Source organism: Python bivittatus, unplaced genomic scaffold (assembly GCF_059951505.1).
Source record: "Python bivittatus isolate LINGU-HERP-01145 unplaced genomic scaffold, Pbiv_v1 ctg000020_np1212, whole genome shotgun sequence".
Lineage (NCBI taxonomy): Eukaryota > Metazoa > Chordata > Lepidosauria > Squamata > Pythonidae > Python > Python bivittatus.
The window spans coordinates 119,275,853-119,299,483 of NW_028277030.1; the positions used below are offsets into that span (position 1 = coordinate 119,275,853).

The 23,631-nt window shown below is 39.5% G+C and overlaps 1 protein-coding gene across 1 annotated transcript in view; it reads left to right on the forward strand.

Moving 5' to 3' along the window:
• Positions 1–1,146: 1,146 nt before the first annotated feature.
• EPAS1 (endothelial PAS domain protein 1) overlaps positions 1,147–23,631 on the forward strand; it is a 127,646-nt gene continuing 105,161 nt past the window's right edge. The window contains exon 1 of the mRNA XM_088147802.1: positions 1,147–1,710. Within this exon, the coding sequence (XP_088003928.1) occupies positions 1,685–1,710 (26 nt within the window). The 5' untranslated portion in view covers positions 1,147–1,684. The remainder of the gene's footprint in view (positions 1,711–23,631) is intronic.

Consider the following 23,631-nt stretch of genomic DNA (forward strand, 5'->3'; position numbering starts at 1 on the left):
GCACTTACCTACCTGTTGTACTCTGAGGGCAGTGCTTCAGAAAAGATGGCATATTGGGAGGGGGAACAGAAAACTCATGGAATTGCACTATTCCAGCAATATTTGCCAGACCCATGTCTCCAGAAAGTCCAGAGGCCCACCCAGCAAGTTATTTCTAAGACACCCCCAAGTCAAATTTGACTTCTGGTGGCTGCATCCATGCTATTTTCTTGGAAGTGTTATGGATGTGATTTCCCACTTCTGCCTTCTGGGAAGTTTTCCCCACTTCTCCGTCCAGCCAGTTTCCTTGGATTTCCCAAGTGGTCTCCCAAACCAAGGCTGACCCGGCTTAGCTTTGAAGATCAGCCAAGGGTGGCTAGGTGCTATCACCTGCTGAGGAGCCAGGCCCTAACTGCACCATTACAGAGTAGTTGAAGGACAGGATAGTTAGGACCACATCACATACCTAGGTGGGCTCAGGAGTTTAGAGTTTTTGGAAAGGCTTGGGTGTGTTTTACTGTCTATCTTCTGTTGAGGGTTTCGGTACAGTTTTTGGCTGTTCCTTCAAAATACTAGGATACTGATCTGAAACGTTTTAGACAATTGCATTGTTGAAATTTGGCTGCATGGTTGGAGGGGGCCACAAAAAGAGTTTTGCCTTCCTTAACCTTAACCATCATTCTGCTAGGCCATGAGTGGTGGCACAGAGAAGGGAAAGGGGGCGAAACAAAAGTAATCCCCCCTAGAAAATGTCTCATTAAAATGAGGCAAGATGGCTTTACATTTGGAGGTAGATTCATTAATGTGTAAGAATAAAAGGAGAATATCCTTCCAGTCTCAGAGGGCTGATTACTATCTTCGGTTCTGGGGCCAGGCCTTGGGGTCCAATAAACGAGGCCACCTGCCTGGGGCTCTTCGCTTCGTCATTGCGCGCAGGTTCGCTTGCCCGCGGCCGCTCGCGCCGCCGCCGCCACCGCCACCGCCACCTCCAAGTCACTCCGTTGACCTCCTCTCAACAAGTCCTGGAAAGTTGCAGGACAGGCGGGGAGGAGGGGAGCGGAGGCGGGCCTAGAGCCGAGCGCCTCGTTTACCCATTGGAGGACACTCCGTCGGCCGCTCCAGCTGGAGCCGGAGCCCGGGGCTCAAGAGTCTGAGACGGCCCCCGGAGCACCCAGCCAAGGCTTGACGTTTTAAAGGGAGCCCTGAGCGCGTCGCTGCTTCCTCAGATTTACGGAGCCCGAGGAAGGGAGAAGCACCCAAGAGTCGCGGCGGGCACTCGCTGCCCCTTTCTTCCCTGAGCGGGCTGTACAATCCTCGGCAGTGTCCTGAGACTGTATGGTCAGCTCAGGGGCGGCTCGGCTCGGATTGCAGCCTCCTCGGCGACCTTCGTTCTGCTGCTCGCGGAGAGAGCGCGTGGCCGGGGATCCTTGGCGGCAAGGGGATCCAGCCCATTGAAGGAGCGCAGGGAAGGCAGGAGCGGAGAAAAGGGCGAGCGAAGCAGCTGAGCCCAGCCCAGCGCCTATCAAAGGCCTTCAGGGACCTTCCCACCCACTTAAGCCAGGCCCCTGCCTGGATCTGTGTGCGCCCAGGCTGCCCTTGCCAAGCGGGACGCCCAGGGAAGCCCTCGTCTTCCTCTCCTTGCGCTTGGGTTAAGCAACACGCGGGAAAAGAGCAAAGAGTAGCAGCAGGAGCGGCGGCGTCCAGGATGACAGCTGAGAAGGAAAAGAAGAGGTAAGAGCGGGGGGCGAGGAGGAGACGCGGCTAGGAGAGCCCGCGGAAGGATGGAGGCATCTGAACAACGTAACAGAAGCGTGTCTTCTCTCCCGTCCAGTAAAGTGCCGAGAGGCCGCTGCTGCCGTTCTAGATAACGATAGTAGTTGTAGTACAGCAGCAGCAGCAACAACAACAAACCCGCTCTCTAGAGGGCAGTTGATTGGAAGGGCAAGGCCTCAGTGATGACAGTAATGGGTATCTGTCTTACGGAAGGCGGCCCCTTTAAAATACTTTTGGCTAGTGGTTGCGTTGTGCTCGTGAGGTTTCGAAATTGAAAATACTATCCTGATTCGAAAGATGAACGCTTCACGAGTTAACCTTTAAACGTTTGGATCTGTCTAAGTAGTCGAAGCTCAGTATGCTTAGGAGCCTTCGCTCTTCAACAGCGGGGCTTAAGCCTGCGTTGAATGTACTGAACGGAACTGAACGGCCGAAAGCTGGGTCGTAGTTCCCAGGAATACGCTTGCTTCGTGGTTTGATTTTAAAAAGAAAAGAAAAAAACAGAAGGCTTCGGAAATCCCATCGATACCAAGGAATGAATGCGAGGGGGCTGGTTAAGTCCGCCCTTGAGATCAATGGGATTTCTACGAGCTCCGCGCGGCTGAGCCTGGATGCCGTCTCACATTTCTTTTAATCTCTGAGTCCGAAACATAAATGGAGTCGAAGGGGGGGGGGGGTCGCCCCCTGCGAGGTGCATGATCCCGTCCTCTAGCTCTTGGACTAGTTGGGCAGAGACGTAGAAGATGCTTCCAGACTTGCCTCCCTGCTGCCGCGAAAGTTAAGGAACGGCTCCGATCCACAGCTGGGGACCGTGCGCGGAAAGTAATCACCTTTTCGGGGCGGGGGAGGAGGCGATTGCCATGATATGTGCCTTTGGAAACAGAACCGCATTTAGGAGGGAGCAGTCTATCTAGCAGTCTCTCCGGAGATGAGGAGAGAGCACAGCAAGCCCCCAGTGCTTTCAATCAGTGCTTTTTTCTGAGGTGTTAATCCTAGACTTACAGGACCTGGGAGAGGTCTCTAAAGATCATCTGGTCCATTCCTTCCCTTGAGCCTTGAGTGAACCAGTTAACTTAGTCTGGCACATATCTGAGAAGCGGAGTTGACCTTTACTATATTCTTTTCAGCTGGACGAAGAAAGGTTAAACTCCTGGTGATGGCAGGAGAATGCAAAATTATTTTATGCTCCTTACAGGGAGCCACTGCTGCTCCACAAATTGACCTCAAATTTTAAATGGTCTCCATCCCAGGAGAGGAGTAACTGCTAGATATCCAGAGGAGCTGAAGCTACGGATCTATTCCTTCATAAATCCATTGCCCTTCTCAGTCCCCCACTCCCATTTCCTAGTTTCATGATACCTGAAAGAAAAAAAACCCGATGCCTTTATGTGCGTCCTTGCTCCTTATTCACACATACTCATCGTGCCATCAATGGCTGTGACAATGGCAGTAGATATTCCATAGGTTTCAAGAACTTCAGAGCAGATATTCCATAGGTTTCCGGGCTCTGCGGCCAAATAAGGTTTTCTGGCCTGGGTTAAGTGGAAGAGCGCTGGCCTTTCAAAAATCTCTCTTAGGGCAAAGATTGTTGTAGGTGTCGCTGCATTAGACTGAGGCAGTTCAGTGGGACAAGGAGAGTTCAGGGAAAGGTCGGTTGGGTGAAGGTCCAGCCCCTCCCCGGTTGTTGCACATTTTGTGTGGATCAGTGTTTGGATCGGCTGAGTGCCTGTATGCTCTGCACGGCGGGGGACAGGACGTTTTATGTGCATTGACCTTGAAGGCAGCCTTTTCCAACTTGGTGTCTTACACTATATTGGATTACAATTCTCATGACCCCAAGCTAGTGTGACCAACACCCTGGAGGTTCCTGCTTGCAGAAGGCAGCCTCAGGACCCTATACTTTGTTCCTTGGTGCAACAAATTAAGCCAGTTCTGGAGATCAACTGCATATGGGGTTTGGGGGAAAAAGCTCAATAGCTTCCAGAAAGTTAAAAGGTTTACAATTAGGATTGTACAACATTCCCCCTCCCCAAAGTCCATGTACCTCCTATACTCCCTGGTTCTCTTTATGTCCTTTCTCTCTATTGCAAGATATTGATTGTGCAAAGGCGAATTTCAACTGCTTGTCTTCTTTAAAAGCATGTGTCTGTGAAGATACTCGTCCACACTACCATGGATTTTGTTTCCAAACTCTCCAAAACAGTTTTGAGTTGGCTTACAGTTGTCCTCCCCTTGCTAATCTCAAAACACAGAGAAAGCATGAAGCAAGCCATGAACTGATTAATAGGAGGCATCAACCTTCAGCCAGCGCTCCTCCCCATTGGTGGTCTGTTTTGTTTGTCCTTTATAACATGTAAGCTTTGACAGTCAGGAGCTGTAAAGCCACCAAGGTACAAGCTACCATTCCTCTGACTGTTTTATTAACAGTGCAGAGAAATGACAACATGAAGCTACAGTGACTTAATCTCTGTCAGGAGGAGGAATAGCTGAGGAACCAGGAGGCAGCGTGAGGGCCTTTCCCCACAGCTATGTTTGTGCTATCCATACATTCTTAAGTTGGCTGAAAACTATGACCAGACAGCTCTGCCAGCATGAAATTTGCTGCCCCATTGCTGATCCCTATCCTGCCTCTGTTCTGACTGACATGCGGAACAGTGCTGCCCTGACTTTGCGCATGCAGCAGGCTTTCCTCTTCTGCATATCACTAGCTGGTGGGAAAAAGTCATTCTAGGGAGAATGGACAGGGTCTGGCCATAAGACTCTGCCTATCATCTCTAGGCCCGTTCCTATACACTCCTGCTATACCTCGTTCTGTTATAACCTGACCTGAACAAAAGGTTGAAGTTAGAAAGGGAACTGAATCACAAGCAGCACTTTTCCTTAAGATTTCTCTTTTTTCTTTTGTGCTCTGTTCAGAAGGCAACGGGGAGGAGTGTCCCATGATTTCAGTGTTATGCTGTGTTTGCCTGTTACGTTATTTCCGTATTGTTAAACCATTTCACTGTGCACCGTCCCACCATTTTACTATTTCACTGCTGCTGTATTTCAAACCCCAGCAAGTAGTTTTCTTTATACTTCATGGCCACTATATCTGGCTCTTTTTAGAGATGGAGCAACATAAGTCCAGCAGATAACCCTAATCAGGGACCAAAGGGTGGGGGGCTGGCTTGCATGTTCCTGAATCTGCCTGCCCTTCTGATCCCATTTGCTACTGCTTGTGACTTTGTGTGTGACATAATGGGTAGTGAAGTGGAACAGATTCTGCACACCTTGGAGCTGTCACTGGATGTTGTTGGCTTATGGAGGAAAACACTGCTTTAACACTGGCACACTAAGAAAGATTTAAATCTGCCTCTTTTATGGGCTGGGAAAGAGATGAAAGCCTATCATAGAGTGATTAAAGAAAAAAGGATGTTGCCAGGCAGTTTCCTCCTGGGTTAGGTATAAGGGGGAAGGCCCTGAGACACGATTATTAACCAGCTGGAAACTGACTCACTCCAGTATTTCTGCTGGAAAACTGGACTCAGTTTGTTTCCTGTTGATTTGTAGCTGATTTAGAAGTAAGTTAGTTAAGCTGCCACCTACCCAAAATATCAGTGAATCATTTGTGTATGGAGCCAATCCTGGAGCATCACTAAGGCACCATGAGTGGAGGTTCCTTCAGTTGTCCAAACACTGCCCCAGTATTGGTTTCTTTTAAACACGTTCTGTCTTCTGCCACTTTGAACCATTGACTTAAAAAGAAGAATATTTTTCTTCACCTTCCATTTTCAATGTCTGCACTGAAATATCTTTATATTACATTTTCAGTGTTCAGATTGTTTGATACTTATTCTCAGTGGCCCTTCCTATATCCCTGACTTGTTTTGGGTGTTCCTGTCCACATATTACAGATGAGAACACAACACATAGTATGTTGGTGGCAGAGGTAGATATGAACCAGACATTTCCTGATTCACTGTTAGGCTGCAAACCTAGATCATCCACACTGAATGGAACTGGATTTGATATATTTTAACTAAAGAATGTGCTGTGCATACATACATAATTCCACCCCAACCACTGCATCATGGATTTTAGCAGCTGTTCTATGTAATTTTATTTTATCATAGTGTATTTTCATTTTATTTCAGGATATGATCTCTTCAAAGCTAAGCACTTTGTACATCTGCTGACTTATTGTACAGTAATGGCGAAGTTAAGTTTGTGCAGGGCAGTCATAGTTCTCATTTAACTGGAAATAAATATTGCTGCTTTTGGTGGTACTTATTCCCATGTAAGCATGAAGAGGATAACAAAACGTCTCTTGAGTCCTGAAATCAGTGAGATTTGTTTTTTTGTTTAGCTTTAGTAAAAGCTTGTCCTTTCTGAAGTTCATTCTGTTTGATGCTATTTTATTAGCTTTCTGATTAAGGTTGATTAACCTGACAAAGTTTGCATGAGATGGAATGAACGAGAAACTTTAAAAAAATTATTTTATGAAAGTTCAACAATATTAGAATTAACATTTTTAAAGAGACCCTAGTAGCTTGTGGTATATAACAATATCCAATATTACTATTATATTAAAAATATATAAAATGTTTTATTGTATGTATAAAAACCCTTAATCTGTATTATATGTAAAAAGCCATATGATGAAAAGAAAAGGCAAAGCAAAGGATAAAAACCCATTACTAAAATAGGGCAAATTAGAAAGTTAATCAGAATATTAAGTTTAACTTACAGCCCACAAGTGGTCATCCTACTCTTGTGGAATCCTTTTTGTTGTCATTCCTTTGTTGCAACATCCCATACATTTATAATATTGTTGACTTTAATATTGAGTAAGATCTTACTCCGTAAAGGCAGTTCAATAAGGAGAGACTGCAACAAAGTAGATTGTACAGTTTTGTTCAGCCATGATACATTATGTAAATGGATATTACTTTCCAAGTTTGGAGATTATCACCATAATAATGTGTGAATATTAAGTAATAGAGGTAAAGAGAAATAGAGAGTTATCACTTGTACTTCAGTTTCTAGCAAAATAGGGGAGTAAAATTTCTCATTGCAGCTCTAAAGCCATATATTTAATGATCATGCACTGGTTATGTTTTAATTATGATGCCTGATTAGTGGTATTCAGAAGCCAACTTAACAGTTGGAAAGGTCATAATGTGACAGCTAATATCATTTTGATTTTTTTCCTCCGAAATTAAAGTAATAAATGCTATGACTTGGATTTGGATTGAGTTATAGCTGAAGTAGACTGATTGAACATAAGTATTTATTTCAGTGGGCCTCTCTTCTGTCATTATTTACTTATTTTTAAACATTTTCCTGAAACAAAATTTACTTAATTTTAAATATCTATTATTTTTTAATATTTATTTACATATTTTAAACATTTCTGTTAGATAGAGTTAGATAGAGTGGCTTATATAGCAACAATTTTAAGACAATAACATGTAAAAGAACATATTTAAAGTAAAAACAATAAAATACATAAAGTAAAAAAGATTCATTTGAAAGAAAACTGAAACATTCAGCATTTTCGAGGTTTATTTTAAAGCTATTAGAGAGTGCGTGAGAGAGGTATATAGTCTGTAGTATACCTTTCAGTAAGGATGGGGCCATTACAGAAAGAGCCCTGTCTTTTCTTGCTTATCCAATAGCAGTGTTGTCCAAACTTGGCCACTTTAAGATGAGTGGACTTCAACTCCCAGAATTCCCCAGCAAGCCATGGGAATTCTGGGAGTTGAAGTCCACTCATCTTAAAGTGGCCAAATTTGGACAACACTGTCCAATAGATTGTACTGGCAGGCCTGTGAGCAGGATCCCCATGGCTGATCATATTATCTGGTCAAGCCTTCAAGTAATATGTTGCTTCAATTGTATACCAAATCACAATCTACTGATTAGACTATGTATGTTAACTGATGTTTTGCAGTAGCTACAGTTGCTGGTTTGAATGTGTACCTTAATTATGATTGCTCTTCTAACTACTTCTTAGGGTTCAGAGCTGGGGTTGGGGTTGAAGATGGAATAATGCAGAGGAAAGGAAATGCCAGATGTTCTACAGAGCAACAAGTTGCCCACCTCTGTTTTAATTCATTCAGCTCCTCTGTCAATCATTTGCCTGTCATCTTTGATGTGCTGAGGAAATGGACTCCTGAGATTCTCTGGCTCACATTAAATTCTGGTTGTTATCTTTACAGGATTGGGGAGGGGGGTGCGGGGAAGATGAACCAGCTTCAGTGTGGTTGCTGATGTACTATTTCCCAGCAATTTACATCAAATAAAATAAAAACCTGTGGCTCTTTTATATGGACAGGAAGTAGGCCAAATGTAATAATTAATTAATTAATTAAGAATTATTGTCTAATAAAAGTATAATTAATACTTCTGAGAAGAGGGAAAATTCCCCCAAAATAGAGCTATATAGAGAATCTCTGATCTGGCAGTTATATACCTGCATAAATTGAAATAGGTAGGATCATTTTATTCCTTTTTATTAGTCAGGAATGTTCCATACATGGTTGGAAAAGAATGTTCATACAGTTTATGTACATTATGGTCTTCTTGTGAATTTATGGATTACATACATAGTATGTGGAGAACAGTATTTTGATGTTGGCGCATCTCAAGTAAGGCTTCATAGAAATACACTTGCAAAATGAAGAAAGGGATCATTACTAATCCAAGATACTTTATGTTGATGTAGAGCAACAAATGCCCGCTTATTGTGTACATTGCCTTGTTATTTTGCTACCTGTCCATAAAAAAATCTACAAGCTATAACTAAACGAAATAACATTTCCTACCTTTTCATCACACCTAAAATCAGTTGCCTAATGCAACTGTCCTGTGCCTAATGATAGGGCCAATTCCATGCCCAGAAATATAGATCTCTTCATAGATACTGTTAGGAAATCAGCAAACCAGAAATCAAGGCCCTCTTAGAATCACATGCCTGAGATTTTAACATTTGTTGCTGCAGTACTATCTCTTATTTGGAAACTGATTTTTTGAAACGGGTAAGAGTGATTGTTGTACAGGACATGTCTAAACTTGGTTTAGTTTGACATATTTTTCCCTCTTACTGAACAGTTAATTGTATACCTTTGTGATGATAACTGACTCTAAAGGGTTATAAACATGTAAAATGCCTCCAAATGGTCTGTGTCGCAGATATCCCATGTATCAAAGTGGTTGACTATTTCTGGTGGTCTACCCTCTCCTCCCATTGTGTGTGTGACAAAAAGAGTTCCGTCTGTTTATTACATTATTTAATGCATGTTGTAGAAAGTGAACAAAAGGAATATTAATCACTGTATGTCCAACACTGTAGGTATCATGTCACCTTAGCTTAGTGAAACACACTAGTTTAACAGCAATAAAAAATGGAAGTGTTAATTTTTTAGTATGCTATTGAAAAACATCCATACTTCCAGGAGGGTTTCTGCCATTGTGTTTGAGTTATTTGTAAGATCTGAATCGATACAGACATCCTTATAGTTGTCATAAAATCTCTCTATGTAGCCATATCCCTAACATCTAAACTACATTCCTAATTATACAGTTCCATTCTCCCTCCCTCCCTCTCTCTCTTTCTTTCTTCATATCATTATAAAATCAGCATATGGCTACTGGAGGACGTAGGATACATTTTTAAGGTTATTTCTTTATTAACAAGTTTTACAAAAAGGAATGGAATGGAAAATGAAAAAAAAGGAAAGAAATGCATGAAAAATTACAAAAAGGAAAGAAACAAGCAAACAAGCAAATAAGCAAAGAACAGAAAAGAGGTAACTATTGATATATAGTCACATATTAATCAAATGTGATATATAAAATGTGATATATATCACATATTAATCACATGTCAAACAGATTTGTAAATCTACCTTACAGAAAAAAATAATTATTGGCAGGGTACAATATGAGTTAAAAAAATACATAAATGAAGCAAACATAAGTGTAAGAGGTTACAATGGCCCAAGACTGCTGCCCTCTTTAATTTAAATATGAAGCCTTGTTTCTTGGGGGTTGTGGTGGTTAGAGTGCCTGATAAAAAATTTTTAAAAAGGGAAGGGGTCGTAGTGGTATCACTCGATGGAAACTCTGGTCCTTTGCAATCTTCAGAGTTTTGAAGGAATGGCTTTTGTTTCTGATTAAGTTGTGTCATGTTAGCATAAAGAGTATGCTATTCTACAACCATCTAGGAATGGAAAGCAAATTAAAACCATTAAAGCTGCAAACCCTATACGTGCTTACTCATGAGTAAGTCCCATTCAGTACGGTGAGAGTTAATTCTCAGTTACGCATGAGATTTGTAATATTTAGTACTGTCTGTTGCTGTGCCTCAGATTAGAATGACCAGATGTCCACTTCTTGTTGGGACAGATTTCCTGTTTTCTTTTTTATACGCAATGTTCCAATGTTCTGAGAACATTTCAAGCTGAATTCTTGAAAGGTCTTGGTTTTTTCATTTAGTCAGAGTCCCTGTGTTCTCCTGAAAATGTAATTAAACATTTATTGTTGCTGTTGCCTAAGGCATTTACAAGGCCAAATAGATCTTGTTGTTTTGTCTACAAGGAGCAAGTGTTAATTTGGATTATTGAACGCAAAATGTAGCAAATGGTGGCTGGAGTGAAAAGTTCAGTGACTTTCCGTGTTATCACTGCTACTTGTTTTTCTATTTAGGTTTTTTCTAGCTCATGGAGGTTGACAGTGCTTCTTCTGTCTTCCCTGAGTGATTAATTTGGAACACAAATTATTGGGAATAAACATTTGTCTCAAATATCAGATCCTAATTGCAGCACCAAGTCACAATAGTAATAGCAACATTTACTTCCCTCTGAGATCCTAAACCTAGCAATTAAACCCTATAAATACTCAGATGTAAAAAAACAAAACAAAACAAAACCTGCAATGGACTTTACTCTCTGATACCGTAAGAACTGTGAATGAAACCAACTATATGCAGCATAGATAAAACTGTTTGGATGAAAGTTTTGAATCTTTATGAGTGAGATGGAAATGGAAGAAGCTAAAAACTATCCTGATTTGTAGATCACTAATCAAATTCATTGCTCCTCCCTCCAGTTTCTTTATTAAAATGACAAAAGAGAATTAACTTCAGTACATATCAAATACTGCAAAATAATATGATGAATATAAACATAACAGTGTTTACCATTTCATGGAATAGCTTAAACAAAAGCCTTGGATCTCTGTCCCAAGGAGTTTATATAGTAGTCCAAATACTGGAAAAGTATAGGAAAGGTCAGGATGAAGTTATGACACACTTCCAAAATTTGGGAAGAAAATTCTGTGTATGCAAGGGACTGCTGTGGAATGGAAGCATGGAAATGCTGTACCTTAGTGGTAGAACATACCTTTTTCATGCAGATGCTGATATCTCCAGTCAGAAGGATATTTGGAAGAATGTGTGAAAAACGTATCTTGAGATCTTGAACAATTAGTACCATTGGAGTAGACCATTTTAGATTAGATTAATTAATAATCTGGCATGGTGTAAAATAGATTTCTCTAACATGGAACCTCTGAACTTCAACTCCTGTAATCCCCAGATAATAGAGCCAGTGATCTGGATGAAGATTCCAGGAGTTGTACTGTAGTCCCAACATACCTGGAAAGCAATGCAACATAATTATTTTTAAATGTGGCAGTAAAAGTATGCAAATCATTATCCAAGGAAAGCAAATTTTTATATCTTAGCAAAGCAGAACAGCAAGGCTTCATTATTATGCTTGAGGTACTGGACTGTATGATTCAATTTGTTTAAAGTTTGCGGAAATTAGGGTCGTATGAAAATAGCTTCTGTTCTCTACTGTATGTTCTTACCTGAAGCAACAAATTCATTACTGTGTTCCATTTAGGGCTTGATTTTATATTTTTTGACCCAAAGCAAAGTGCGAATTCTTGTCTTTCAGAAGGCTGTTCTTTTATTCCTTTCTGTGATCACAAATGTAATGGAATCAGTCACTTTCTTTGATTAGGAGAATATACTAGTTTATTTATGGGTAGCACATTATAGATGTCTGTATGCATATGTACTTTCTCAAATTATTTCAGTTTAACCATTTTTTTTTAAAAAAAAGATATTTCTCAAGGAGAAGAACAGATTGCTCTAGTTATTTTACTACTTTTTTAGACCGTGCATTTATTTGATTGGCATCTAATAATGTGGCACCTAATAATGCTTAGGGTCAATTCTCATGATATCTTTTTCTGAGCAGGCCAGGCATGGTTGCATACATATCAATTTATTTCTCAACTCTTGATTCTTGATGGTTGGCAGCCAAATGGGTAAACCTATTCCGCCAGGTTACATTAATGATATACCTTGTCAGAGACTATAGTATATTAAGAACCTCCTGCTGAAGGTTTTCATTAGAGGTTGTGCTTAGGGCAATTCCGGTGTCTGACATGCAGTGGGTATTGCTACGAGCCTTCTCCAAGATCCGGGTCACTTGAACTCCATACCAAGGAAGACTTATTTACTTCTTGTGGGGCATTAAACTGGGGAAGACTGCAGGGAGAACATGCGTTTGTAAATCTGTCTGCATCACTTGACAGTACTATCATATCACTCTAAGCTACAATATGGTTCATTTGGTTGGTTACATGCCATAGTTTTTAAACTTGGCAGTACTATAACTCTGTAAAATAATAAATGAATTTGTGTGAAACCCCTCCACTATGATGAATACACTAATGATGTCATTGGTTTTCATGCTGGGTCAAGAAGTCAAATTGTTGAATTTTAATCTATTTTTTAATCTATTTATCATGAACCTCTCAGACTGGTACCACAGCTGTTCATAGCAGTCTTGCATAGGCAAAATGAGAAGCAAAGTCCAGAGAGAGTTTTGACAAACTTCCACTATGCCTGCAAAGCATGTTTTTTTTTAAAAAAAAAATGTTGACCCTATCTCTAAGTTGCGCATAATTTGCTGAGGGGTCCCAGCCCATGGTTTGACAACCCTTGGTTTAATGTATTTTGTGAATCAAGCTCTTGTAGTTTATGGCTTAATGCAATGTGTGAACTCAGCTAGTTTTGGCTTGTTCAACAAACCATGGCTTAGGCCAAATAAATTCTGCCAATACTCCCCCTCTCCTCAGTTTACACATTTCTTCCCAATACATGTATTGATTGGGATTGTTTTAACATGTTATTGTTTATTTGGGGACCATAGCAGATTACACAAAATACCTACTGCATTCTCTTAAGTGAATGAAGTCAGACAATGATTCCTTTTACCTGCTATAATGTTTACTGTGGCTCTCCATTGTAATGGGATTTATATTGCTAATCTTTTCTTGGATTTTAAGGAATTAATGTATATTGTTTAAACAAGAAGTTTGGATTCCAGAAGGTTTTTATTTGTTGTATATCATGAACCTTAGCCAGTGCATGACTCACCTGGGTGTGGCTTAAGGTATTCCAGACCTGGCATGCTGAAGTGTGTGGTAATACAGCTAAACAAAAGTCTTTTAGAAATTCCTTTGTAGCCAGTAAACTCTGAGCATTAACTGGAACACAGCATTACCCTAACAAGTTATTTCTGAGCTGATAAAAGGACAGCTATGTGGTATGGTCTGCTCCAAAATCATTTGCAGAACAGGTAACCCTGAAACTTTAGCACAATGGTTTTCATCCACATTCTGCAACGGGGTGATATGAAGAGGAACCAGGTTCAAGATGGCCATAGCTTACTAGTAAAGGGAAGAAAGCTGATGCTAAATTTTAAGACTGCAGTCAGTTAAGTATAAAATGTTGCTAAAAACTATTCCCAGCCACTTTGTGGGAAAATACTGTAAGAAGAGTAGACAGTGTTTGTCTTGACTGAGCCACTTGGTCACTATTAAATCAAAAGATCTTTGCTCTGCTCATTCCATCTCTTAGCTTGACCTAATTCACAGCATTTTTAGAGTGGATAAAAAAAGGAAAATCCTGGATATGATGGCCAGAGTTGGTTGGCCAGGATACAGATGTGATTTTTTAAATAGAAGGGGAAGGAGACATAGAATAATTTTAGTTTGCTGGGGGGTTGGGGGGTGGTATTTGGCTCAGATCATGTTTGAGTATCTTTCATTGCTGTTCTGTTCTGTTTTCTGATTTCTACTGCTGGCCACTGGGCAAATGGACTGGCAGAACTGAGTGGCTTAAAACAGTGCCTTAACAACTTGCATAGACAGGGACATCCAAGGCAAGAGTATGGGCTTCATCTGCAGAACATGGTTTAAGATTCTGAGTTGTTTTGGAACCAGTTTTCATAATTTCCAAACTGGACAGTTACTTCCGAGCTTTATTTAGATATATCATTAAGAGAAGGCAGTTTGTTGATATATCTGCAAATTAAGTAATGATTTTCCAATACAATACAAACCATACTTAGAGCTAACCATATTTTAAGAACCCACATGGAAATCTTATTCAGACACCACATTAAACCATAATGTGATTTCTTTGTGCTTTGTGTACTATAGTTTTGGCTTGGCATTTTTTGTATGAACTCAACCAACTTGTGGATTACTCAATAAATTATGGTTAATCAAGCATACAGGATGTGAGTCCCACACTGCTGTTGCTTTCTCTCTTTTTTCCTGTCATTGTAAGTGCACTCCTTTCTCTATAACGTATCAGGTTTCTCAGTTGTGACCTAACTAGTTGGATCCAAATATGATGACTGATTACAGTTATCACGGATTGCTGCTTGAAAACCAACTTTAGAACTGTGGTTTCAGTCCCTGGAGTGTGCACTCCAATCCACAGAAATCATGGTTTGTGTGTATTTTGCTACATTGCTCATTGTCAGCAGCTTTTGTGAATGCAGATGTAAAAGACCATCCAAATGAATACTTATGAGAAATTTTACATAAATAGAATCAACAACACTTCAGTTCTAGAATGTTCAGTCTGGCCACTTGGAAGATTCAGCAAATATTTGTTGCCAGGGACAAAAGGATGTCTAAAGGCCATATTTTAATAGGTTTTGAAGCAGCTTCTATAAATGTAATTTTGTTACCAGTTGAGCAAGAAATGGCTTGCATTTGATTCTGCTACTGATTATGTTAGCTGTACATAATGGCAGCAATAGGTGGTGTGTGATCATTATACTTTTAATTTTAGAATAACATACTGCTTATTCTCATTTTTGTTTTTTCATGGAAAGTTACAGCCTGATGCTTGAAAAATCCCAGATAACATCAATAAATCTTCTGGACATATGTATTCACAATTAAGTTACCCTCCTTATAAACAAACAATTGATGCCATCAATCTAATTCATTTTTGCACTGTTCTGAAGATATTAGGGATGAGGTATCTATTAAAAAATGAATACATTCATTTATGCTGTGTTTAAAAATGGTAAAAGCTCTTAATATTTTCAATCAGAAAATTTACATATTTCTATCTTTGATGGCATGAAAAATGCCATAATGTAGGTATTGTAATAAGGCCTGTATGAGAACAAAAAATAAGGGAGATTTCCTGTTACAGTATATATTTATTATTTATTTATTTGACAAATTTATATGGCCACCCAACACACACATGGTGACTCTGGGTGGCTTACAGAATTAAAATCCCCCACCCCCACCACGGCTACAAACACAATCAAATCAACCCTGTATCAACTTGGGGTCCCCAGGCCTGCTGGCAAAACCATGTCTTCAGGGCCTCCTGGAAAAGTATCAAGGTGGGGGCCAGTCTTATCTCTGGGGGAATGATATTCCATAGGGAGGGAGCCACCATAGAGTAGCCATTTTTGTGGTCCCATTAAATGTACTTCCCTCATAGATGGCACCCACAACATACTCTGCCTCCTCACTCTGTTGGGCCAAGTAGATATAACTGGGGAAAGGTGGTCCTTCAAATAACCCACAAAGAGGAATGGAAAACTAAGGAACACATTATGGAAATAGTAATCCATGCCATAAATGTTATGACTTGTATTTGTACAATCTGATTGATCAGTGACAGAATATTAGAAAACTCATTTTGCTATATAAAAACCTATTAAAACCATGTAACTAATTGAACAGATAAACATAAATACAAGCTGAAAGATATGCACACACCTAATTAAAAGCATGATGCTTAGGAAATAAGATCCAAATATTAGCAGTATAGTGCCTAGATATTAAGAGTCGAAAGACAGAGCTTGATACCTGCAGAACCAGGGTGTAATTTTTCTTGGCTCTTGGTTGGTCCAGTCCCCTGGGTAGCAAGCCAAGATCCATGTTCCAGAAGTGGGTGAGATTTGGCCCCTTTTGCAATGTTCATTTGTTGTTGTATTTCTATCTGATCCAAGTAGCGATCAGGCACAGTGAGAAAAGCAGAGAAATAAAAGTAGTGAGGAAGCTGCATGGGAAGGATTGGACAGGATTGGGGAATGTTGTGTGGAGAAAGCAGTGAAGGAAAACGTGGTGGGGAAGGTGCAAAAGTAGAGAAATCCAGAGGCACATGGGCGTGCCTATTGGGCACTTTTATGTCTGCTTGGAATATGATCTTTGTAATTGCATAATACCTACTTGGAGATTAAATGCCATTGGGAGGATTTGGCTTGGTAAGTAATGAGTATGACCTTGGACAGGACAGATGTATTTTAGTGACTGATGATCTGTAGACTGATATCATGTTGAATGTATAGAATCTATAGAATGTGATGTACAGAATGGATAACATTATACTGTATCTTACTTCACTAGAGCATTTTGTACTTAGCAGGAGGAGTTGGTTCTCAGAAGGGTAACTTTTTTTTCTGATTTGGTTTAATAGATACTGAATGCATGTTTGAAGGAGAAAGTACTGATTTCACAAGGAGTACTAAAAGTCCAGTTATTTCTCAAGGTAGTTGAGTAGCAAACCTCCACCATACCATTGACTCACTCTCATTGAAATGTACTCATGCCATTGTCTGCCTGGAAGATTCCAAATTCTGTGACCAGAAAAGTCACATTTTGCTAGTATATTTATGGAAACATGTGCTATATTACTATGTATGTGTGAACTCTCAACCCTGATTGCTCATTGGAAGGATCGATAATGAAGCTCAAGCTCAGATATTTTGGTCACCTAATGCGAAGAGAGATCTCTTTGGAGAAGACCCTGATGCTGGGAAAGATTGAAGGCAAAAGGAGAAGAGGACGGCAGAGGATGAGATGGTTAGACAGCATCACTGAAGCAATGAGCATGAAACTGAGCAAACTCAGGGAGGCAGTGAAGGACAGGAAGGCCTGGCGCAATATGGTTCATGGGGTCACGAAGAGTCGGATACGACTTAACGACTAAACAATGTGTGAACTCTGATCTATGTAACGTGGGAAGGGGAGTAGACATTTTAAAAATCCCCTTGTTGATTTTTCCCAGGCTTCATAAGGAGAGGTATGAAACAGGGCTTTGAATTATTTGTACACCGTATTTTCAGAAAATGAAGGAAAACAAGAAAAAGGCTGAAAATAAATCTCTATACAACATGAAAATAACATCTATACAAATGTTTTACTGAAGTATTCTTGTTTTTATAAGTAGCACCTGGAAGCCAGATTATAATTTATGCACAACCCTCCAAATTCTTCTAGACAATCTAGAGAGTTTACCCCTCTAACAAACATTTTATTCTCACAAGAATCCTATGAGGAAGGCTAGGCCAAGATTAGTATTTGCATATTATATTAAGCCATAGTTTGCTTTAACTATAGTTTGTTTAGAAACTTTAGTGTCTTGGTGTACTCATCACACTGTGCCAAAAATAAATAGACCACACTATATTTTACAGCGCAATGTATAATCTGGACATAGGCTGAGTTCTCACATAATGCTAAACTGGAAATCTTTTTTTTTCTATACTTGTTTAAATAAAGTATAGGAGCCTGGATCATAATATAGTATAGAGGTATGGTGTACAGGTTTATACACTGTAATAAGTCAACATTGAGCAAATCATGTTATTGCCTAGACTCATGCATAAACCAGCCATTCATTATGGTAGTTACAGCCATCCGAGAAAAAAAAAATGTACATGTTTAGACTGAGTTCATAGGTAACAATTTCATATTATGTTTAGACCAAGCTTAGGCTTCAGGGTCCTGCTCAGAGGCAGGCTTTATGAAATTGGGAACTAATCCAGCAGACGGGTAGTTGTCCTCTCTCACCTTTGGTGCAAAGATCCTGGCTCATATAAAGACAGCATGTCCTATTATGCCTAAAGTAGGCAATTCTGGTTTAATCTCAGTGAATAAGCCAGGAAAAACCAGCTGGCATATTACTGGAAGAGTGAGGAAGGAGCACTTGACCTTGACGTTCATTCATGATGGCGCAAAGCGGGATGTTTACTCCTGAACTTAGTCAATAGAATATAAAATTCCTGCATGTGGATTAGGATTAGTAACTGGAAAAAGTTAATCACACATACTGAAGAGGAGATGAAATATCTTGTTTTTTTCTGTATCATGCTTTCAAGAATCCTAAATGACTGTGGGATGATATCCATTTATTGATGGATATTATCCATCAACATCACCCTTAAGAAAAACTTGCAATATCCATTAATAAATTAATAAGAAGGAAATTATTATATAGTAGTAATTTATTATTATACCTATATATTATAATTATATAAATATAATTTATTGCTATACAATTACTATACAAAACTATAGTATTTGAGAGTAAAAGCATCTAAGTTAATGGGAGCGGTGGACCATTTATTATAGATTGCATTTTTTGCAAGCACACTGTGCTAAAGCATATATACTTTATATGTGCAGATTAGTGTCACTTAGCATTCTAAATACAGTAATGGCAAATATTGCTAACAACAATAGCCATAATACATACATCCTTTTCCAATACAACACCTTCAAGATGTGTTGGATTTGAGCTCTGATAATCCCTAGCCATGGAAGTTAAAACTGCACCTGTACAGCATGAGATTGGAGAGGGCTACATTATAACATAACATTAATTTGTCAAATAGCACTTTATTTTAACCCATATCTAATGTTTACAATAAATGCCTGTTAGCAATACCTCATGTCGTAATATGTGCACTGTACCCATACTAAACACAGTATATATGGGACAAGAGATTTAGCATAATCCTATACATGCCTATGTTGGACGACCTGAAGGACCAGGTTGGGCATACGTCATCCTGGAGAAAATCTATTTATGTAGTTGCTAAGAGTTGACACTGACGTGATGATACATAATCATACATGTCTACTTGGAAGCAAATCTCATTAAATTCAGTGCAGTTTATTCCCAAATAAATGCATATGTGGCTGCAGTCTTAACAATAAAATGTCTTCTAACCCAAATCAGTAGCAGAAGCAACAGTAGCAGTAGGAAAGATATAGATGCAGCTATGCAAAACAGCAATCTCTAATCAAGCCAGGCCAGGGTCACCTTGATCTGATCTACACAACACACTGAGCTTTTTTTTTTTGTTTAAATTTTATTGATTTTTAAGCAACTTTTTCAACAAACCATGATTAAGTAAACTGTGATGTAGCATAATGTCTGAATCAGGTCACTTTATTCCTATACATAACCAGAGCCAATATAATCCAATTGGAAATCTCACTGTTGTCTCATTATAGAGGTTTCACCAAGGTCCATCTCTAATACCATAATCTGCTTTATGGAGGCGCGTGCACACACCCAGACACACACAGGGTGGATGGATCATTATAAGCCATGGCTTGTTAATGGTGATTTATTTAATAACCTCAAATTGGCTTGGTTCACTCAACACACAGACATAAACCATAGTTTAAAAAATAATGAAGTGGGAGCCAGATCATAGCATGTTTATTCATACTCTCCTCTTAATTAGAAGAGTCTTGATTCCTCAAAGAGGACTCATGCCCACACTGCAACTTCTCACTATCATAGGTTTTTCTTACCTACTGCTTTAGTTGTTTTTTCCCAGGAGGTGGGGTGCCTTTAGATAGCATAGATGAAGATATACTAGAAATGAAACTCACAGGTTCTTTGTTCCCAAGCAGTGGTGTTAAGAAATACAGAGTTGGAACTTGCAGGTGCCAGAGCATAATCGGTAGGGACACTAGACGTGGCTATAGAACTCCAGGTGACAAACAGATGGCAGCAAATGGAGCAATACTTGAAACAGTAGGTGTAACTTTCTCCTACAACGAAAGATTTACTAGAACTAATAAGATTCCATTAATGTTTTTAATATAAGGTCATAGGAATTCTGATCATAGTAATCAAGATCGGCAACTGAGTCAAATTCAGGCTTCTGAGTGAGTTCTTTTGGACCGCAAATGCTAACTTCAGTGGCTGGATCATCACAAGAATAGAATGCAAAAATGTGTTGTGTTTGCCTTTGATGGCTGAAATCAGCCATTGGGGGTTATAAATAATCATTGAGAGTAAAGTGTTGTATGTAAATCCTGTCACTGTGATTTATTCAACAAGCCATGCTATTGTAAACCATGGCATAGTACAATGTTGTAAACCTAACTAATTACCACAGAGTGTAGTTCTGTGCACCTGGGTTTTGACAGCAGTTTTTTCAGTGTGGTTCTCCTAGAGAAACCAGGTATTGACTTGCGAGTCTCTAGAGAACAGTACATGTGTGCAAGCAGTTCCTATTCTGCCAGTATTCCAAATATTGCTGCTATTGCCAGGAGGTAAAAAAAAAAATACACTTATTAGGTGGGTTCACTTTTGCACAAAATTTGGTAGAGCAATGGGTTCATGGAAAGTAAACACACACTGCCAAAAATGGCTTGTTTCTTTTCTGCTTTGTAAAGTTATTAACTATCACTAAAGGGGGAAGGCCTAAATAGCAAATCCATCATTAGTGCAATGGATTTGTAAAGATCCATGAGCCGGTCTTTACTCCTCGTAACTACATAGACACATCCCTGCAGTTTTTTTGGCAATAGAAAGAAATGTTTTGCTATTTCCTTTTCTAGCCTGAGGTTTCTTGGTGGTCTCCCATCCAACCTCTAATCAGGCCCAGTGAGGCTTAATTTGTTGAGGTGGGCCTAGCTTAGCTAAGTGCTGCTACCTAGTAGGGTGCCAAATGTATTTGCCCGTTCTTACAAAGACTAAACGAATTACTTGCCCTTTCTTCCTCTCCTTCCTTCCCAGTTGGGGGGTGAGAGAGATTGAAAAAGAGAGATCTGAGTTTATCTGATTTCTGTCAGGTACACAGTGTTCTGGAGCACAGCCCACTGGCAAAAACATGTGGCATTTTATCCACAGTAGCATTAGAAATGTTCTCTGCTCAGTTTGGCGCCAATGATCAAGGCCTGTTGTTAACTGGAGTTCACACAGACGTCTTGCCATATCTGCCCAGAATACTGTCTCCTGTGACTTCCTGTGGTCTTGCGTAATATTTCCTTGCTGTTTGTTATAACTTTGTGCATTTGCTGGAGCTGCCTGTGATGTTAACAGAGCACATTAAGGGCTCAGGCTCTTAACTAAGAGGCCTGATCCCTTGTGGAGCTGCAGTGGGTCACTTCGGGTGACATGGTTAAGTTGCACTGCTCACGTAGGTGGCTGCTGTTTGAAGTTCTGAGGCTGATGCAGCCTTTCCCCAACCTGTTATCCTTCTGGCATATCTGACTTTTGTCCCATAAATAACAATCAGCCAGTTGCCTTTTGAATTGGTAGCTGGAGACCACATCCAAAAGATACTAATTTGGGGAAAGTGGACGTAGGCCGTGGAGGTAGGTGTAGAACCATGCATTTAATACCGAGTTGAACCCATCGGCTTTCAGAAGCCAACCAGAAAAGAGATCTGATGTACATAATTTAGGATAGAGCTAACCTCTGAGCTAACCTCTCTCACATGTGTAACTCTCAGTATCTAGGATGAGTCAGGCTATTTCTAGGAAATGCTATAGCACTATCACAGCAGAATCCACCCATGTATCACACTTAACCAGAGTGGTAAAAAATGTGGGTCTGGGCTTGCAAGAATGCCAACACCCCGTTCGTGTCTTAGTATGGGTGGGGCCAACTGCTTGTATTGGGGGTGTGTGGGGTGGGTTTAGGGAGCAAAATGGGTGCCATAAGACTTGAGTTATTTAAGACACTGGTTTCACCAATTAAAATTCCTGACACTCCCTTACAAAATGAGTTCTAACCCCATCCAGTTAGGGAATATAGCCACAACATGCCATGCAAAGCATAAAACAGTCTAGATATTGTGTCCGGGTCCATGGTTAGTTGAATCATTTTTCGTTAAATAAGCTACAGCAGGCTGGGTTTATGCATTGCAAAAAACAAAATAAAAACCCCCCCATGGTTTACAAATACAAAGTTCGCGCTCACATAACCCAAGAAGCCAAACCTGCATAATGAATGGTCCATCAAAATGAATTAATAACCACCCTGTTCAGTAATAAGTACAGGATTAATCAAACCAATACATTTTATTTTAAGGTGGGTGGGTGCTTTTGTGTGACAAATAGATATATTAAAAAAACAAACTTGTACGACACACAGTCTGGATGGAAGGCTTTGCCAAAATTATTGGGGATATGTTTTCCTGCACTTCTTAAACTGTTTCTACTTTTGTCTAAACTAAGACCATTGCAGAATATTACAAATATTATAGGGGACAAAAGATATAAAACAGCAACTTAAAAAATAGATATATTCGGAGAACTTAAACTTGGGGAATATGCCACAATGGCAAAACTAACGGTATATATAAACAACATTAGTTTAACTAATTTTAAGCAAGAATGGTTCCCATATATACAATATATTATGCAGCATGATAAATATAATAATCTACAGTTTGGCTTTTAAGGGGGCCTAAATGCCTATAAATATTGCAAATTAGCAGATGTATAAAAAGGGGGAAGGCAGAAACTTAATAGCTTTTTTTAAAAAAAATCTTTTTTTCTTTGCCTTTTTTTCTTGTTATTATTTTAAATTTGTTAACCTTGTTTTGTTCATCTATTTTTCCTTCTATTAACATGTATAAACACACACACACACAAACATATACAAATAGATATACCAAGCAACAGTACACAGAAAGTTAAGAATTTAAATGTGTTATATAAATATCATTGTATTGAAATAACATAATGTATGAAGATTTATACTATCACAATAAAAAGGAAAAGAAAAAAGAAAAAAATAGATATATTCTATGTACAAAATTCTGTTGAACTCAGCTGCATGTCCATAATGGATACCAAGCAACTCTTTAATACAGTAATGTATCTCCCTACTTTGGTCTTCTTTTAGGTGACAGGAAGGCAGTCCCATCTCTTAGAAATTGCAATGCATTACAGTAGTTTCCTAGTTACAGTCCTTTATTTGCGTCTTGTCCTTCAAGTCCTGTTTAGTTTTATAACTTGTGTGTTCTTGGACAGTTACCTCTAGGGCTACCATATTTGCACTGCAAAATTCAAATGACCACTGGATGGCAGCAAATATACCTTCTTTGTTGCCATCCAGTGATCATCTGAATTTTTGCACCCCAATTATGGTGGCATTTATTTATTTATAAACTTTATATGGCCACCCAACTTGAACATTGAGACTCCAGGAGATGTACAATAAACCAGATACAGAAGAAGATGAACGATTTCAATTAAAATTCAATCAGACATTAATAGGTGATCAAGAACTCACATTCATACCATCCTCTGGACAGGGACTCCAATCTTCCCAGCCCCAACACCCAAGGAAAAAGCCAGATTTTGACAGCTATTGGCAGGCAGTTCCCAGTTCCAAAATTCAGTGTGCTACTTCATCTCCAATACATTGTTTGCAACTTGAGGTGCTAGCTTTCCTAGACTGAGAACTTCCATGATCTTGAATGGTCTTCTGCGAAGAACTGTAGCAACTGCAGTTGTGCA